Source organism: Chamaea fasciata, unplaced genomic scaffold, assembly GCF_029207755.1.
Source record: "Chamaea fasciata isolate MVZ Bird 193981 ecotype frontalis unplaced genomic scaffold, bChaFas1.0.hap1 SCAF_2, whole genome shotgun sequence".
NCBI lineage: Eukaryota > Metazoa > Chordata > Aves > Passeriformes > Sylviidae > Chamaea > Chamaea fasciata.
In genome coordinates this window covers 97,106,911-97,126,022 of record NW_027094087.1, presented here as the reverse complement: position 1 = coordinate 97,126,022, position 19,112 = coordinate 97,106,911, and the positions used below count along the sequence as shown (strand labels likewise).

The 19,112-nt window shown below is 44.1% G+C and overlaps 1 protein-coding gene across 1 annotated transcript in view; it reads left to right on the top strand.

Moving 5' to 3' along the window:
- Positions 1-3,677: 3,677 nt before the first annotated feature.
- ARHGAP6 (Rho GTPase activating protein 6) overlaps positions 3,678-19,112 on the top strand; it is a 317,250-nt gene continuing 301,815 nt past the window's right edge. The window contains exon 1 of the mRNA XM_066176816.1: positions 3,678-4,230. Within this exon, the coding sequence (XP_066032913.1) occupies positions 3,736-4,230 (495 nt within the window). The 5' untranslated portion in view covers positions 3,678-3,735. The remainder of the gene's footprint in view (positions 4,231-19,112) is intronic.

Genomic DNA, 19,112 nt, shown 5'->3' with positions numbered 1-19,112 from the left:
TCCACAACCTGTTCCAGTACTGATGATTACGCTTGGTAAATCCATGCTGGGTCTTTTCAGTCACATTTTTCTCTTCTATGTGCCCAGAAATGGCTTCCAAGAGAACTTGCTTTTGTGATTTTCCTGAAGCAAAGCCACCAGCTTATAGCAGTTTGAATAGTTCTTGCTCTTTTTGAAGACAGCTGCAACGTTTAGCCTTTTCCAAGCCATTAGGTACTTCTCCAAATTTTGATGACCTTTCAAACATAAAAAGTTGCCTTCTAGTGACATCAGTACACTCAGATTCATCCCTGCTGGTTCCTGAGACTTGCATGGGTTGTGACTCCTCAAGAAAAGATCCAACTTGGTCCTTTTACCCAATTTACCTTTCCCTATTTAGCAAGGGTTTTTTTTTTTTTTTTTTTTTTTTTTTTTTTTTTTTTTTTTTTTTTTTTTTTTTTTTTACCGTGAAACACTAAGGGCTGGGAGACTTTGTTGGTAAGAGTCAAGGAAATGAAGGCATAAGTAGAATCTTGAAATCATTTAGTGCCACTTCTACAGGTTTTTTAAATACCTCCAGGGACTGTGACTCCCCCACTTCTTTGGGAAGCCTGTTCCAGTGTTTTGCCTCAGAAAAGAGGGCTAGCAACATCAGATCAACTAGTATTATCTCACTAATCCTCTGCAGATATTGCTGCCCGGGCAGTATCTGGTGGCTGTAAGTTATCAGTAAAATTTGGGAATTAGGACTGTGTTTTTGTCCGGTACTTGTACCATGCCCACAAGAGCACAACCCTATTTCAGGGTAGTGCTGCTGGGTCTCACAATAAGGCAGTTCATAGTGATAATGAACAGAAACTTCAAAAAATAATCAGTAAGTGCTTTTATTGCAGTTTCCCCTGAAATATGCAGACAGCAGCTAAGACCAGTAGTAAAATTGTCTGTACATCTCTATGCATCTCTATACATATGCTGCATTTGCTTTTTGAATTGCAGCTCTGATTCACCAGGTCTCTGTCTCCCAAAAACTATAATTTTTCATGGGGGCTCTCATGAAGAAAATCAGCTGGGCAATAAGTAACACCTGGGCTGAGGCAGCTGGAAATAAGAATGCTTTGCCTCCACTTCATTTAGTTGCTACTCATAAGCTCCTAACTCTGCTCCTGACTATGGGGTTTATCTGATCGTTTCAGTCTCCCTTCACAGGCTGTGTGTGCCGTGTGTAAGGATCTGAATCGGAAACTTGGAGGTTTGCCTGCTGGCAACCAGCACTGCCCAAGAGTATCAGCCCTGCAAAGTGGGCAGTGCACTTCACAAAGGGTGGCGGGAACTGTTTCTGACGAATTTTGGAGGCAAATGTGATTGTCCTCTCTACTCCTCATGTGATGAGTTATTTACAACTCTGAATTTCCCTCTCTGCCTTTTTCCTCATGTCTTCCTGTCCCTTTATGTTCCCCTGATATGTTTGTAGTGGCCAAGAAAAAAAGCAAATACTTGGAGCCACATGTATGTATAGTTGTATTGCAGATGTGTCTCTCAACCAAATTGCTTGAATGGGCACAGAACAGCAGAAACAAATGCAGTTTGTTCTATGCTTCAGACCTTTTTAGTCTCAAGCATGAGACCTTATTGAAGGCATTAATGAGGAGGCAAAATGAAATGAAGCTTTAAACAGAAACAGCTGCAACCTTAGCTGTGGAGGAGCTTGGAATTAGGCAATAGGACAGTTTATTAAAATAAGAGGCGAAAGCTAATTTGCAGACCAAAAAAAAAAAAAAATCTCATTTGGAAACATTACCTAAAACTAGAACACCTCCCTTTGAAAGTGGATGTACTTGTGTGCTGTTGCTCTTTATGAACCTTAAACAAAGCCAAAGAGGAGAGAACTGTTTATTGATGAAACCAGAAAGTGCTGCCATAGAGCATTTACCTGCATTGGCTCCAGGACAGAGAGAACAACACAACCCTGCACTAGGGTTTGAGGAGGAAATGTGCATGAAGAGAAAATAACCCTTGTGTCATGCTAAAGTACCTTTTTTTTCCCCAAAATAAGCTGTCTTTTTCTAGGAAAATTTTCTAAAAGCTGCCTGCAACAGTTTTGGGGAGACTGGAGGGTTTGTGGAGCTGGTGGGTTTTCAAGTCAAAACAAGTATACTTAGGCCCCATGGAATTAGCAGTCTAATTGCGAGTTCATCTGAGACTGGGGAGGTTCGCCACTTGCACAGGAGTTGTCCTTGGGCATCTTCCACTTACTCCATAAATAAAAGTACAAATCAGGAAGAAAAACAGGATTTGGTGTTGTGTGTTTTGCTTTCCAACTCGAAAAATGTACCAGCTGTAGTGTTCACTGACACAATAGCAACAGAACTAAACCCACTCATGAAGCTAAAGGTTACTCAATAAAGTTTAAACAACAAGTAAATTACGGTGTTGGGGATCCAGAAAGAACCTGCTAAGCATTGCTGCTGAACTCCCCCAGTGAGGGGAGGAGGACTCTTCAATATTCCCAGCAGGAAGATGCAGGAGTCAGATTCTGCAGCTGAGGGGCTGCTGCTTCCTTCACTCCAGGTGAGGAAGGAGCTGGCTGCCTTCAGGTGGCTACATGGTATTGTCCCTCTCTGTGCATTGTTTCTGCATTTCTTTACAATTTTGCTTTACCCAAGTTTGTTCTGTCTCTCTGGTAAATGTTTCCTTGCCTATGCTTGGAGTGGGAACAGAGAAAGTCTCCGTGGAAGATAAACATGTTCAGTTACTTGTCCTGAGGACGCTTAGCTCCACTGGTCCCAATTCCTTTCTTTTTCTGTGGCCGTGAGGTGCTCAGCAGAAGACTTAAAGGTCTCGGTGACCAATGCTGCCTGTGGGGCTCAAGTACATGTGCCCTCAAAGCAGGTGTTTCAGAGGATGGTAAGAGAGACGTGGGACAGAACACAGTTAAAAGTCGAGCTCCGTTGAAGACCCTGTCCCATGCGCTGCACAATGTACACCTGTTTATTGCTGGAGGATTTTCCTGGAGACATCAACTGTGCCCGACACAGCCGAGGCAGACGGGGGTTCCATAAGGCAGCCGGGGCCAGAGTGGGACGCGGCGCAGGGCTCAGACCGAGGCTTGGCTGCACCTCGGGAACGCTCGCTCCGGAAAACAGCTGTCCGCCGCTACTCGATCCCTCCCCAAAACGCAACTGCACCGTGCAAGCCCGGCAGCGCTGGGGACCCGCAGCGCCGGAGCCCGCGCAGCCCGGCGGGGCCGCCTCCGCCGCGCCCCCGACGTGGGCGTCCCGCGGCGACACCGAGGTGCAGGCGCCACCGGGGGCGGCTCTTCCCGCCGCGAGTGGGGAGGCGGACGGGCCCCACCACCGCTGGACCCGACGGGGTGTGTGCGTGTGGGGCGGCCCGCGACTCCCCCGCGCATCGCGGCCGAGGGGGGAGTGACTCTGGCAGCCTGCGGCGAGCCCAGATAAAAGCTCCGCTGCTGCCGTTTTCCCTCCCCTTTTCTCTCGTAACTTTTTTTTTTTCCCTCCCTCTCCCTCCCAGCAAAGTGACCGCGCCGGCGGCAGCCCCGGAGCAGCCCCAGCGCGGGACGCCGCCATGAGCCCCGCGGTGCCGCCGTCGGGCCGCGCTGCCGGGGGCTGAGCTCGGCCGCGGGGGACGCCCCGAGAGCCGCTCCGCGCCGCCGTGGCGGGGGCTGGAGGCAGAGGCAGCGAGAGCCCAGGCGGGACCCCCGGCAGCCCCGCCGTGCCCGGGGCAGCGCCCGCCGCGATGTCGGCGCAGAGCCTGCTGAGCAGCGTCTTCTCCTGCTCCTCCTCGGCCGCCGCCGCCCCCGCCGCCGCCAAGAGCCTCTCCAAGCGGAGGCTCCGCCAGACGCGTAGCCTCGACCCCGCCATCATCGACGGCGGCCGGGAGGACGGCGAGGGCGCGGGGCGGGCGCGGGCCGCCAGCAGCCCCCCGGGGGAGCGCCGCGGTGTTCGGGGCGCCCCGCCGCCCCACGGCACCTCCTTCTCCACCCCCAGCACCCCACTGGAGCGGTCGCCGCCGGGCAGCGCTCTCTTTGACGAGGAGAGCCTCCGAGGGAAGCGGAGCCCCGGCTGCGAGCTGCCCTTCCTGGCGCGCACCCCCTCGGCCCTGGCGCTGAGCGGCACCCCTGGCTCCGCCAACAGCATCTTCTCCTCGCCCCGGCGCTGGCTGCAACAGAGGAAGGGGCAGCCCTCGCCACCCGAGCCTCGCCCCGCCGCCTACGTCGTGTGGAAATCCGAGGTAGGCACGCCCGCCCCCGGGGGACGGGCACCCGCCGCGCCGCCCTCGTCCCCGTCCCCGTCGTGCGCCGCTGCGCGTCCGCCCGTCCCGGCGGGGCTGCCCCGCGGAGCTCCAGCGGCCCCGCCCGGCGGTGGGTGCCCGGCTCGGCGAGACCCCGCGCGGGTCCGTCCCGTGCCGTGGGGCCGTCGAGGCCGCCGGCGGTATCGCTGCTAGGAGCTGGCATCTCCGGCGCTGGAGGGTCGGATATCTGAGGTTCCCTCGACCGGTTCCGTGTGTAGTTATCCCAGGCCTGTAAAACCTTCCCCTCCAAGTTTCACACCTCTTAAACTGAAGTATGCGATGGCTTCTAACAAGACAGACAAATTACTTTTAATGGGCACACCCAGTGAGCTGTGATTTATTTGACAACGCACATGTGTCAGAACCACATGAGGAGCGATTGTATTCCAAGACAAATCCAACTTTACAATGCAAATATTTATTCATTTAGCTTGGATGTCATCGATGTTGGGCTGCAGATACCATACTATGTGGATGAATGTTTTCAAAAAATGTGGCATTGTTTCCTGGTAGCGATTGCTCATCGAGTTGGTTATGCTGAGCCTTTTGCAGCAGAAGAAGAAGAAATTTTTTTTGTTTTAAGAAATTCTCCATCCTGTTCATGGTGATGAGGTTTCCTGCTTAAGTGTTTAGTAGTGCCTTCTGGAGAACTGGGATCAGAAAGCAGCATTTCCATTTCCATTTTGGATGAACTTATTATAAATAGTTGGTAATAATTAGATGCATCAATAAAACAGCCCCATTGTTGCAGTGGGATGTCAAAGTCCTCATAAAATGGTCCTTGCGCAGTAGTATCAGATCCAGAGCCAAACTAGGCACTATGGTAGCACAAGATTACAAAATGTAGTTTTCATGGGCAAAGGATGCATCTTACCCTGAACTCCCATATCTCCCTGTTTGCCTGGAGTACAAAAGTTGTTGACATCTGTCAGTTGGGATGGAGTGTCAACATGTGGGTGTCAACTTCAGGCATGATGCTAGCTAATGTTGGAAGAGGTGGTGAAGAATTTTAGCAGTTTTGAAAAATGGATTATTATAAAGTCTTGTAACCAGAAGTTACTCTTAGCAGTATTTCATCTTGATGCTTGAATTTTAAGATAGTAAAAAATTCATGATGTCAAAGAACTTTGTGGGATTTGTGGCATCAGTGGACAGTGAGATAGTAGATGATCACACTAATTAAGGATACGTTTGCTGCTTATCCACTTACGATTTTATGAGGTCTGTCAAAAAGTATGGTACATAAAGTTTCCTGTGCAGTTTCGTGACTGAGTCCAAGACTCAGAGCAAGGTTTCTTTTCTATGCAAAGGTGGTGGACAGTTGGGTCAAAACACACAGCACAGCACATCTTCAGACTGCATATTGCAAAGTACTGGGTTCTTTCTTAATTTGGTGTGTGTCTAGCATTTTTAAATAGTCAACCCTTTTTTTGGGGGAGGGATGTCATTGTCCCAGCAGTCATGGTGGTGAGGCTGTGATGCCAGGATCAGGGTGTGCTGGGCTCCTGCAGTGGGTCAGTGTTGTCATTGGGAATTGGTAGCATTTTATTAGTCATCATTTAACCTGATACTTGCTAGTTTCAGAGCTGCTATTTTCAAGACGTTATACAAACATGAACTTAGCTGTTCAGCAAAGACATGTACAAATTATATTAATCTATATTTTAGAAGAAACTGCGCATACATAATTTTGATCTTATTCCCCCACTTATTTTAGGGATGCATCCTAATGGTTATTCAGTCTGGTCCCATTAAAAAATAGCGTTTTTAATAGAATATTTTGATGTTTCCTTCCTATTTAGTGTTGAAAAGGTTTGTTTTTTTTGGAAGTGAAGGATTTTTTTGTCTATGAGGCTTCATCCTGGCTGTGGCAAAGCAAGTGTGCTTGAGGAGGTGAAAAAATCCTACATTTTATTGCGTGTAAAGGAAGTAACTGCTTATAATACTATACCTTTAAAAGGTCCCATTATTCAAATTATTGTATTCCCATTAGGAAATCTGTAGTTCCATTTCTATTCAACTCAGGAAATGAAATACATCACAATAATGATTTTAGTCGGCTGTAAAAGACAACTGAACAGATTACTGCCTAATGAAAATGAATATTCAAAGTTTTGGTTGTAGTACTTAAAAATTCCCATCCTGTTTGTTGGGAATAAAATAAATGATCATTGCAAAATCAGTTCTCTTTACCTTCATTTCAACACCTTCAGTATAATTGCCCTTTTTATGAAATACTGCTTTAGAGCCACTGTGGAAGCAACAGGTTTATGCGCTAGGAGATATATGTGGGAATTATCTTTTCCCCCTTTACCTTAATCTTTAAAGGAGTAAAGAGAAGTAAAAATGCCATGAAAGTTTCCTCCTCAGAACCCCTTGAAAATGATAACTTGTGGGCAGGACCTCCTGCACCTATCCCAGGCTGGATCAGTGTGGTGGCATCCACAGGGATGTGTTGAAGGTGGAGTTTGCAGCCTGTGCTGGATGAATCCTGCCCTGGCACAGCTGGTACCTTGGGGCTGCAGGGGTAGGGGCACCTGGCCCAGCTCTAGTCAGCTTTTAAAGCAGGGATGCCCCACTGATCTGGGATTTCTGTATATGAGGCCACAGTGTCCATACTAGCTTTGTTATGAGGCCAAGAGAATAAAATGGATTGCTTATTTTACCTTTTTTTTCATTGTAATTCTTTGATTTCTGCATTTTTTGGGACAAGCCTGTCCACTGGCCTAGGGAGAGAAAGGTTGCTGCTAGGTTCATGCCACCATTCATAAATATTTTTTAATGAAATGCCTGAATGCACAGGGGATTTCCAGTTTCAGGAGCAGGTCACACCTAAATATCTTTGCACTGTATTCTTGGGTGCACAGATTTTTGAATGTGAAGCATCATCTGACAGCTGTGTCTCTCACTGCCCAGTGACCTGGCAGTTCTTTATTGACTTGTTGTTTTCCTCACAGGAACATTTTTACGACTGTAAAAATTATTTTTGCAGAGCTTTACTTCTCTGACAAACATTCTTTCACCTTTCTATTTTCTGCTTATGTATATAAGCTGCTTAAATAAAAAAAACCCCATTCCCGGGTCTGTGGAAATCAGCAACAATATTTCCAGTGGTTTCAGCAGGACAAAGCCAAGGGGGATTTTAATAAGGGGAAAAAAGCATTCATCCTCAATTCCCATCTGATCTCACCTGTCCTTTTACGCCATTTTCCTTAAAGAAAATTCACTTTCACCTTCAAGATTAAGTCTATTGTGTTTTCATTAAGGCTTTCATATGCTCAAGTGAGTCTTATCATGGACAAGATGGTAGAAATATCTAGAAATACCTTAATGTCTTGGTCCTGCCAAAATTTGTCATACATTTATGCTAACCTATGTGAGTAGACCTGTACAGGTTAAGGATGCAAGTGTTTACACTGACTGACTGACTGAAATACATTTGCTGGGTCCAGAATAGCCCAAGATTAATAGATCTGTGTGAAGATTGTGTTAATTCTTTTGCTTATTTTTCTGTCTTAAAGATGGTAATGGAAAGGCACAGCAAGGGGATAAAAAGTATGGCAAATCATGGCAATGTATCCAAGTAATCTATTTGTTATGAAAAACCAAATCTACACACTTAAACTTAAATCACCTGATTATTTTGCTGTCATAATCCATGTGTTACTAACTGATTAAACATTATCATCTTCAATTAATATGCTTTTTTTGGGGGAGAGCTGCTTTTAAAGTAATGGTAGTATAATATCTGCAGCCTTCCCACCTGCATGCCTGGCCCCTGGTCCCAGGGGGCAGCATCCTTAATTTGCAATTTGCTTCTCAATGAAATCAGGTTGCTGCAGGTGGATGGCTCAGCCCTTCCTCCTCCTCCTCCTGACTTACCCTGTGATCCACTTGCTCGCCCAGCTTTCTGTTGAGCACTACAGGAGGAGTTTTCCATTGCATGGGAAGGAAGGTTGCCCTGGTTCCTCACCAGGTTTTGGGAGAGAACCCAGGAGTTGTGCAGGTGTCTCCTGTGCTGCTGGCTGGCCAAGCTGTGATGAGCTGCAAGGATGTTGGAGAAGCTAATCTGCAGTACCAGAACAACATTAGTTTAACTGAATTATTTTATAGCATGGCCATCAGAAGTAGTGAATGTTCGCAGCACAGGTTGCAGCTGAGAGTTGCCTTGGGAGTCAGCTTTCGTAAATTCACTGGCTTGATACTTTAGGAGTTTAAATTGATTGGGAAGGCAGTGTAGATTCTCTCTTTCCTTGCAGCAAGTGGAGGTCCTCCTGCCAGGCAGCCAGTGACAGGAGAAGAGGAAATGGCCTCAAGCTGTGTCAGTGGAGGTTCAGGTGGACATCGGTGGTGAGCACATTGTCTTTTACCCTCAAGCACCTTGATACCTAACCCAGAGATTTTGCTATGGATAGAAGATATACTGGGACACATTCTTTTGCAGAGCTCTGATTAACTGTCCTGGTAGCAAAATGGGGGTCTAGCATGTTTAAATGGATAACTTGCATTTTTTTCTCCTGAGGGGACTTTTAAATGAGATGTGTGAGAACTGTACTTTGGAAGATTTTTTTTTTAAAGTAAAAACTGTATGTGCTGGTATTTACCAGTGAACTGGTCTGCTTTTTTTTCTTCCCTAAGATATTCCAAACCACTGGACACACAGATTAGTCTCAGCCTGAGTCTGTTTCATTCAATGCTGTAAGAGTTCTATAATTACAAAATTTGGTAAGCAGGAATGTGTTCCTCTCATGACAGGAATGCAATTAAAAGTAACTGAATATATTCAGTATTTCCGATTTCGGTAAATGGACTCTTCCCATTCTCAACTAAATTACGTGTGAAGACATTGGATGAAAATATGGGGGCTGATGGCTAGGACAGACAGAATTTTTCAAGTGTGCATTGCTTAAGTAGTGAGAAAGGAACTTGTGAAAACAATAGAAATGAGACTGAAAAGTAATTTTGAGTAACCTCTAAAGTATTAACAACCCAGACTGCTGTGTTGACTTCATGGTGAAGTTGAAGCACATTTAGTTTTGCAGACTCTATTGCATGACAAGAACTGCAGCTGTGACAGCTTACAGGTGAAGAACATTTCAGAAGTCTCTTCCAGAGTGTTCTGGCTGTATAAGTATTAAGGCTGTACAGGTATTAAGCCGGTTTGGGTAATTTTTTTTTCCTTCCAGATGTAAATATCATTGTTGAAACCATCAGGGAGTTCTGAGCAAGTAGGGCTGAACAGTCATGATGGCATAGTAGTAACTTCAGCATATCAGTGTCAGAGTTGTAGAGTTGGAATCTTAATGTAAAAAAGGTACTAAAACCAAAATTATAATGGCAATCCTGTCTTAGTCTCCTTAAACATGATATAATGCTGCTCATATTTGATTCTCTGGATATGTGGCACAGTATTGGAGAGCATAAACATCACTGGAATTAAGCTAACATTTTCAAACATAACTTTTGTACTTCCTGAGTTCCGCTAGTTGCTAACTGAACCAGGTGTCTGGACTGTGGGAGAAGTGGCCAAATATTCCATTCAACTTGTGGAAACTGGAAGGGGAGCAGTAAGGAGGTTCACAGCAAGGTTCAGAATTCATTTGACATTGCAGCTCACTGGCGAATTTTGAAAGGTACTGAGTTTTCAGACTTCAACAGGGAACTTGAATGTGTGCCTTCCTTTTGGCAGGTGGCTACTAATCAAACCAGAGTATCAGGAAGGAAGCAAAGCCTTTAGTAACCATTAAATCCTAGGAATTTACTTTCTTCACCTCACTTTAAAACTTCTGTGTCAATTAGTGTGTACAATTTTTAAGCTGTGCTTGTTCAAAATAACTTCTATTATTTTTTATCTGTTCTTATCCTGTAACAATAATACATGTCAATGGAAATATATGTGGAGGCTTTCTGGTTGAGTTTTAGTTTTTCCTAGATGTGTACAGACTGGCTATTTCAAGTTACATGTTTTTTCCACTCCGGTTGTCGGCGAAGAATTATTAAATCCCTGGGAGAGTTGAGAGTGTTTTTGAAGGATTTGATGAGCTTCCAGTGCCTGATGCTCACCACATTGTAGTACTGGAACCAGATGTTGGGTACCACATGTTTGTCTTTTTGGACCTGAGTAGGTTAGGTACTGTGTCTCTGGCTCAGAAAACCAAGCATCAGTTTCACACCCTAAAGCTGTCATCCCTGGGTCATCATCCTGGCTATGAAAACAGCTTGCATCAGCATCCCCAGTTATGAAACCAGAACTGTTTCTTCTGGATCTTCCTACCTCACCTTTTCTCTATCCTCTCAAAGAAAAAACCTGACTTACAGTATTTACCCATGAGGGCTCTCAGTGTGTAAGGTCAGAAAGAGATTTTTAGCACTGCACTTAGTGAGGATGCCCATGAGGAATCAGTCCAGTGGAGAAGCTCCCCTCAGGGCTCCCAGGAACTTGCTTTTCTCTTTCTTCCCTGTTAAGTTTTGAGTTCCTCTTCCACACACTTTGACCTTTTTAAGTTGGGCTTGTCTTTTATCCATTTCTAATACTCCTTGTTACGCCTATCTTCCTTTATCTTCCTTGCCAGACATTAAAAAGGAGGAAACGTGTGTCTTATTGCTTTCATCACCTGAAATTCATACTGGGAAAAAAAAAAAAAGCTGCTTTACTGTAGATCTTGCCTACTATTTGGATTGGCCGAGTCAAATTTTAATGAGTATTTTTCTCAGAATTGGACAAACTGGTTTTCAGCAAAGTACACAGTATATTACAGAGCTTGCTAACAAACGAAAGATTTAGTTATAGGTTTTTTAGTGCAATTAAGATTACTTTTTCATTGCCTTGGAGTTAGCCTGGACTTGATTTTCAGTGATGGAACTGTACCTCCACTGAGCGTCTATAACTGATTTTGCAAGAGGAAGACTAATACAAATTTTCCATTTCTATTTTCAGGTTTTATTGACTTTATCCCTTTGTTTTCTTCCACTGTTGTAATATGGCAAGATGGTTTCTGAGCACTTACTTTTTCGTTTTTTCTCTGAAGGGTAATTTCAGTTGAGTAGCACCCTACTGAGACTAATGTGGTGGGAAACCAGTTGGCTGTGCTCTGTTCAGTTTTCTTTTGCCTTTCTCTGTAAAAATTTAAAAATACTCCTCCTACAGGAAATGTTTTCAGTTCTGTTATGTCTTTTGCTTCCCACAGGAGGTATTTCTTTTAATTTATTGAATAAACCCATAAAAATTTTGGCACAATAGGGTCTTTGGGCAAGCTGTTTAAGAGGTCTTACCATCTTCTGTTTTTAGAATATGTGCAATTGTTTCTTTGTACAGTGCTGTGAGGCTCTGGGGCCAGCTAACAATTACATGAAATGGGAGAATTTGAAGCTAAAGAATGTGGATTGACACATCTGCTGTCACTTCTCAAATATTGTTATTTTGATTACTTGGTTCTCATATTTATCCTTCTTAAATCATAATCAATCCCTTTTCTCTTTCCTCTGTCCTCAATTTTAAAAGGATTCTGGATAATATTTTGCTCTCAGTCTCATCACCTCAATTCCTTTTGTAAGTGTATGTATATTTAGGAAGGTGAAATCCTCATAATGTCCTGGTTGGAAATCAGCTCTATTTAACTGTTAATTTAATTTGATGACAGTGCAGACTACTATTTGAAAGGGGTGGTGGGGAAAGAGAGACTGGGATAGATTACATTTTCATGCTCCAAAATAAGACCCTATCTACTCTATCATAAATTAAAAAAATATGGTGGAGTTTTCTTGTGGCTGTTTCGTAACATTCCTACTGACAAAATATGGCGTGCCTCTTGCTCATTGCTTCACTACTGTTTCTCAAGCATGTGTTTGTGTCTGCATCCAGTGACAGCTCTTGTTCCAGCACACCACAGGGACACGTCTTGTAGGTCTTCAGAAGGAGGCAGCAGACTTGGAAATGCTGCACAGAGTGGGCTGTGCCAGGGAGTGGCTTCCAAACCATAGCAAGCCAGGAGAATGAGGCAGCCAAATTACTTAAATAGACACAATTAGAAGTTTTACTTATTTCAGAGACAAAGTGCTTTAATTCTGTATTCACTAAAGGAATGCAATGTAATTGGCAGCCAACATATATGGAGGGTTTTAAAGCAACTTTTTAGCAGAATAGTTAGTAAGATTTACATTGGCAAATTTGCGTATTTTAAGTCTCTGGCACACTGTCCAAAATGCTTTTCAGTGCTTTTCTCTGCTTGAGGTATGAGCACATATGATTTCTTCTCCCTGTCAAGGCTCAGATGGAACCTTTCTGTTTCATAAACCTCTGCTGAACTGAGGCAGAGTGAATGTAACAGATGAACTTTTCTTTCTTGGAGTAAATTGTGTAATGGTGCCTCCCGCCTGTTTTTTAGCCCAAATGCAGGTAAATTACACCACCTCACGTGGACCAGCGGAAAACAAGTTAATCTAACTCAATTAGTGAGCTGTGGAAGGTGTGTAATGTGGAGAGCAGGATGCCTGCATACAGAGCTGCATGAGCAGAAAGGTAACAGGCAGGTTAAGGGAAGTGACTTCACCCTTTGGAGGCCCCTTCTGGACTCCTTTGTACAGGGGAGATGTTGACAAACTGCAGCAAATGGAGTGGAGGGCCATCAGGACAGTTAAGGGATGAGAGTGCTTAATGCACAAGAAAAGGATGAGATTTGTTTCAGCCTGGAGAAGAATCAAGGGGGAATGAAAATCCACTTTTACTACCTGCGTGGGGACTAAGGAGAAGATGCAGCTGGGTATTGTCAGAGCACAATGACAGTCACAAGTTGTAGCAAGAGGAATTTTGGGTAGATCTAAGTAAAAAAGCATTCACAGCAGGAGTGGTTAACTATTGAAATGAGTTCCCCAGAGAGGTTGTGGAATCTCTGTTCTTGGAAATTTTCAACCCTTGACAGGTCAAGGCCCAAAGGATTCAATCAAATTTTGAAGATGAGACCCAGCTTTTAGTAGAAGATCGGACCAGATGACCTGCAGAGGTCCCTTCTGACCTAATATTTTCTGTGATTCTGTGACTCAGAGTATCGTTTCTTTCCACAGCAGAATGAAAACTGCTGTTCTCCCTTGTGCTACAACATACCTTTGATGGGACAAAAGTTGCTGAGTCGCAGAAATGATGATGCTCTCCAGCACTAACATTTGAAACAGGCTTGTAGGAAGAGTAATTTCTTTCATTCAGTCATTCTTCAAGGTTGTTGGTGTGTTTCTACTCTGTGAGGCATATCCTACTGTTACTCTACTCCTGGTGTCTCATTAATGCAAAGAAAGCCAGGGTAGCTCTTTAAAGATGTTAGTAAAATTCAAAACAAACCCATCTGAAATTCAAGTGTTTTGCAGAGGCAGCTAGAACAGTGCCCTAGCAGAACTTCAGCAGGGATTTGGCAGGGAACTTTCAGGAACTACTTGCCAGGTTGGTTTTCTATCACCTCATTTAACCAAGCCAGCCTTTCTTCCAGCACCAGGGAGCCCAGGGCTGAGAAGGGCTTACACCTTTAGGGCAGCTTGTTGTTAGGACAGACTTGTTCTGACATTGAGCTTTGTCTGGTTTTGTGGATTGTTTACATTTAAAAATTTTGAACATTTGGCAAAACACCGTTAACTTTTCCTACCACTTCATGGCAGTTCAGTATGCTCATGACAGGTTGTATGATGTGCTGCCTAAAACACTTCAGTTCAATTCCTGTAATAAAGGGATGGTACAGAAGCATTGCTGTCAGTTTAGCTTTTCTAACTTTCATTTTTGTCATCTTGCATTATAAAAGTAAAAATAATCTGTGAGAGAAATGGAAGAAGGAAAAGTATTGAAGAAGTATGCAAGAAGGAAAGGAAATCTCCTGCCGAGCTTTGAGCTGGGAATTGCATCAGATACACAGAAAAATAGGTGTGGCAATATGACTGTTCAGGATTTGCCTATATTGTCTTACACAGCAAGAGTTTAACCTGATATTGACCTTACGATTTATGAGCTTAAGAGTACAGTTATGTAACTGGGATCAGTCAAAGCTAAACTAAACTGGAATAGGCAGATGAGGCCACACAGCCTGGAAAAAGCTGGTACCAAATTGACTTGCTGGAATAAATGCTTCCATTCTGCTATTTAAAAGGAGCACAGGTTGTAATTTGCTGCTGTTTACAATGCAGCAGTGGACTTTTTTGAAGCATGTTGATCAATATCAGACCTGTGTGTCTTTTCCTTGCTTTTGAGAAATTATTTTGGCAGGTCTTCCTTTAGCTGGCAGAGGTTTTGTCAAGCAGGTGCAGCCTCCAGCACTGAGTATGAAAATGGGCTGACAGAAGGATCTTGACAGTAAAACAAAGCTTTGATAGCTTGGACTCATAACCGTTTGCAGTCTCGGTAAGTACTTTTTTCCTTCATGGATCAGAACATAAGAAGAAGAAAAGGTGATTCCAGCTGAGTGGTTCAAACAGAAGAAGATAAGGAAGGGGAGAAGACAACACCTGGGGTAAACGAGTAGCTAAGTGAGCATCAGCAAGGCTGGAAGGCAGGATTGCCACTGAAGTACCAGCACCGCCGGGCAGAGGAGAGCTTTGCCTTCTGCTTGGGTGTCCCTGCCCTGTCTTGCTCATGGTGTGATGTCCTGGTTTACTGCTGGGAGTGCTGAGCCCAAGGTGCTCATGTCGTCGTGTGGCTCAGCACGTTGTGGCCCTGCTTGCCACACCACCTGGCCCTCAGTGTGGGTCAGTCAGATGAAAGGCTGCTGCTGGACTCAGTGGTGTGTGGTCTGTACTGCCTGCCACAATGCTTGGTGCTCCCTGAATAGTTCCCACCATCACCTCTGCAATGAGGTTTTCTGAAGCTTTTGACTCACTTTTGAAGATGAACCTTGAGTTCCTGGATTATTTAGATAGTTTTTGAAAGCTTATTCTGGATCGTTTGTATTGTTGCTTTTTGTTATTGTAATTGGAGCCTTCTTTCTTTCTTCTTCCTTCCCAGAGAAGGACTGTAATGATGTGGTCTTCCATACAGCTGAATACTGGTTTTTATCTGTAAAGAGGTCTTAAGCGTTGTTCATATGTTTCCGTGTGCAGTTTTTCATTTTAGTAGCACTTTCAGCTGTTGCTGTTTCAAATGCTTTGTTTGTGCTTATTTTGTGATGATATGTGTTTTAGCACAGTTTGCTAAATTATATTTGCCCACACTTTTGTTCGTTGTTTTCTGCTTGTGACAGCGTACCTGCTTGTTCTTTTAGAAACAAATCTGGAGGCTGTGTCAGTGCATTGTTGAAGTCCAAACGTGTGCACTTTAGCTCTTTGAACTGGTAGCATCCAGCTGGTCAGATGGTAAATGGAAGTTCTGATTGCTGTAGAATGTGGGGTCTGGCGTTAAGTGCCAAAATGAAAAAGAGAATATCTGCTGTTCTTTGGTAATTTATGTTCTGTGATAGCTGGCCTGGAGGGGACTCTCAGGGAGGGAGCTAGGCAGCCCTGCTATATTTGTCAGAGCTTCTTCTCTGCAAGTCCTTTTTAAGCAAAGCTCTCAGGTGTTCATAGGCCTGGTTATTTGGGAATCTGTCTGACAAACTGGCTGGAAACCAGATATCATTTTGCTTTCTACCAGGGAAATCCTTCCCTTATCCTGAAAGGCTGCCGAAGGCTACAGCCCTGCAGAGACAGCGAGGTGCCACTCCAAGAGGAGTGGGTGGAGATAACAGGGCATGATCCTTTCTGCCTGTGCTCCACAAACACAAACTTTTCTGCCAAAGCTGCTGAATCCTGATGGTGGGGTAGGGAACAGAGAGAACCCTCATCACCTGGCAAGTTGAAGAGCTGTTGAGCTCTGGGAATAGAAACCCTGAGAGCAGAAATGAGCTCATCTTCATGGCCATGCTGCAGTTGTGGTGGCCATGTCTCAGGTGGCAGGACACCTTTCCTAAGTGGTTTGAGCTCTTGGAGACCTTTTTTTTAGACCAAGTCCAGCTACTTGGACTTAGCATTCAGCGTGAGATTTAACTACAGAACTTAAATTTTGAGCTGAAGATAGCAGGTTTAAGAGGAATTAACTTGAATTATGGTTGAAAAGAATGAGATTACTGCAGTGAATTTTTATTTCTGGCTTCCTTACAGTTTTTTGAAATACACTCCCTTAGTTGAGATGAAGGCATTTAATAACCATATTGCTCTGCTAGAGGGTGACTGGCCCCTTAATTAAAATAGGACCAAAGCATTTGTAGGAAAGCAGGAGCTCTTCTTGTGCTGGATCTGACTCAGACAGATGGAGGTGGAGTGGAAGCCAATGGGAAAGGAAAAATACGGTTGGCAACATCTGGGCCAAAGCAAAGCAAAGCTGGAAGGGAGCAATTTGTTAGGATGTTCCCAAGGAGAATGTGAGGATTTTTGTAGAAGGTACATAGCAGGGGGAGCTACAGAGGGGCTTGCTTGCTGCCTCCTCTTGAAAGAAAATCCAAAGCTACAGGAGTCTGAAAACAATAAAGCAAAGGGGAGTTTGAACGGCTTGTGCCTTGGAGCCAGTGATAAAGGGCCAGAAGAGCAAGGGAAGGGATTTGCTTCCAAATTTGAGTGCTGGGAGTGTTGGTGCAGCAGAAGCAGCTGCTGAACTGTTGAGGACACAGAAAAAGCAGCATGTGGGAAGTGTAATGGGACCTCCCATCATGTCCAAAGGTTTTGGTTTTGGTTTTTTTTTTTCACTGTTTTGGTTATTTTATAGCCCAGCCTTTTCAGGCAGAGAAGCTCTGCTGGGGAAAGGCATGAAAGATTTAGGAAAGACTGGGATGACTGAACAGAGATCTGTAGATCAGTGAGCATGGTGTGAGATGGAACTGGGTTAGCTGTTGTGTTGATGCACTCAAAGTGTCATATATATATTTTAGGATAAGCAATTGAATTGCTGGGGCTTGCCTTGGAAGTGAAGATTATTTTGTGCAGTGGCAAAGCACTCTAATTTATTTGTCAAACCTTAATGAAGCCTGGAATTGAACCCTGTAAGAGAGAAACTGGAATTACATCTCTATATTATCACACCCTCCATGAGGTGTAGTTGCCCAGGAAAGCCAGGCTGCAGATGTTTGATGGGAGAAGGGAGAGGAGTTTAGGAGCACAGTAAGGCTAAAGGAAACCAGAGGTACTTTGGGATGCTTGAAATTATGAACTGCAGGGAAATTTTTTAACCTTTATGACAAAATGTTTTGACTGTAAAATATATTTATATTTAACACATATATTGTTTCTTTCTTTCTAAACTTGAAAATTATGTTTTCTGTGTTATATTTTTGTATGGGAAATACTCATTGTGTCTGGATCCTTTGCTGCTGTGAATGATTATCACATGAAAAAATGTTAATTTAACCATTTCACAATAATTTAAGTACATCTGGAGTCCAGGTTACTAAAAAGCTGTTACTTATACAACATTGCAACCTACAATGTCAGGGAAAAGAAAAATAATACAAAATGTAGTATTTCTTAATGTAAGTCAAGGTTTTATTGTGCATCTCTTTCATTTTGTCAAGAAACATCTCCCAGCTCTGAGATGCTGTTTCCTGGAGATGAGACACTACAAAGCTGGGTGGGTGAAGACGGTGGTGGGTGGAACTGGGGCTCCTCAGTCGTGTGTTTGACTGTTCACTGTGGAGAGTCAGTGGGATATTGCCTTGCATTCCATTCCAGCAGCTCCACAGCTCCATGCACCACCACACCGGGGACCACTGTGCTGGGTTCAGATGATGTTGGGCGTCCCTGCCCAACTCCTTCAGAGCCTCCTGTGGAGGAGTTCCACAACAATGAGGCACAGGAGTGGTTCTGAGATCAAATAGCTGGAGGTCACTTGCTTCCAAAGACAACTGGAGGGCTTTTTGCCTTTACTTCAGAGTGAGGAATTCGTGAATTATGCTCAACTGGCACAACCTCAACGTGCAGAAAAGGATCTAACAGACAGAATTTGAAAAAAAATGAAGAAGTATTTTTCCATGCTTTGTATTAGGAAAACTCTGGAAATATTCTGTTTCTGATTTTGATTTTGTTCTTCCCAGCTTTTTAGGAAATATTTGAATTAAAAGGGTTGAGACAGTGCTCCAGACCATTGAGGGAAAAATTAATTTGCTCAACTTGGAAAATATCAATTACAGATTTAGCTGCTGGGACTAAGAAAGTTTTTGCATTTTCCTTCTTCCTCCTCTGGTGCTATGGATTAGGGCTACATCCACTCTGTAAGAATATATAGTTTATTTACAGTATGCACAGCTCAGATGCTTGTTAGAGTGTCTTTTGACTTCCTCCCAAGGAGTGGGACAGAAGCAGTGTGGATGTGATTGCTTGGTCCTTAGGAGTTGCCTGGGAGTGGCTCATTGAAGCACTGGGAAGGGACAAGGATTGAAAAATCAGAGCTGCAGATGAGCCTGTGGATTTGGTGGCTAATCCACACATAGCTGTGGCAAGTGTCTGCTGTGAGGGCTGTGCCACATAGCCTTACAGAGTAGGGCAGTGGGGCTTGGGTGGGGTTTGACAATTGCTGCTGGGTGTGTTTCCCTGATGGGGGAAGGGGATGCAGCATTAGTTATTTCTGGAAACCACACAGCCTGGAGAAATGATATTTAGCTGTTAGATAACTGGTTTAAATTGGGATTATGCCCAAATTAGGGATGAGACAGTAAAAGTGAGTGATAAGAGTATCTGTTGTTTCTGTCCTGACTGTGGGGGGTTGAGGGACAGAAATGGGCATCCAGCAGTGTGCAAATCCATAGAGAATCCAGAGAATTTGTGTGAGCATCCCTGCATTACAGGTCGCCTTGCATTGCAGAGGTGATTTTTACATTACCATAGTATCT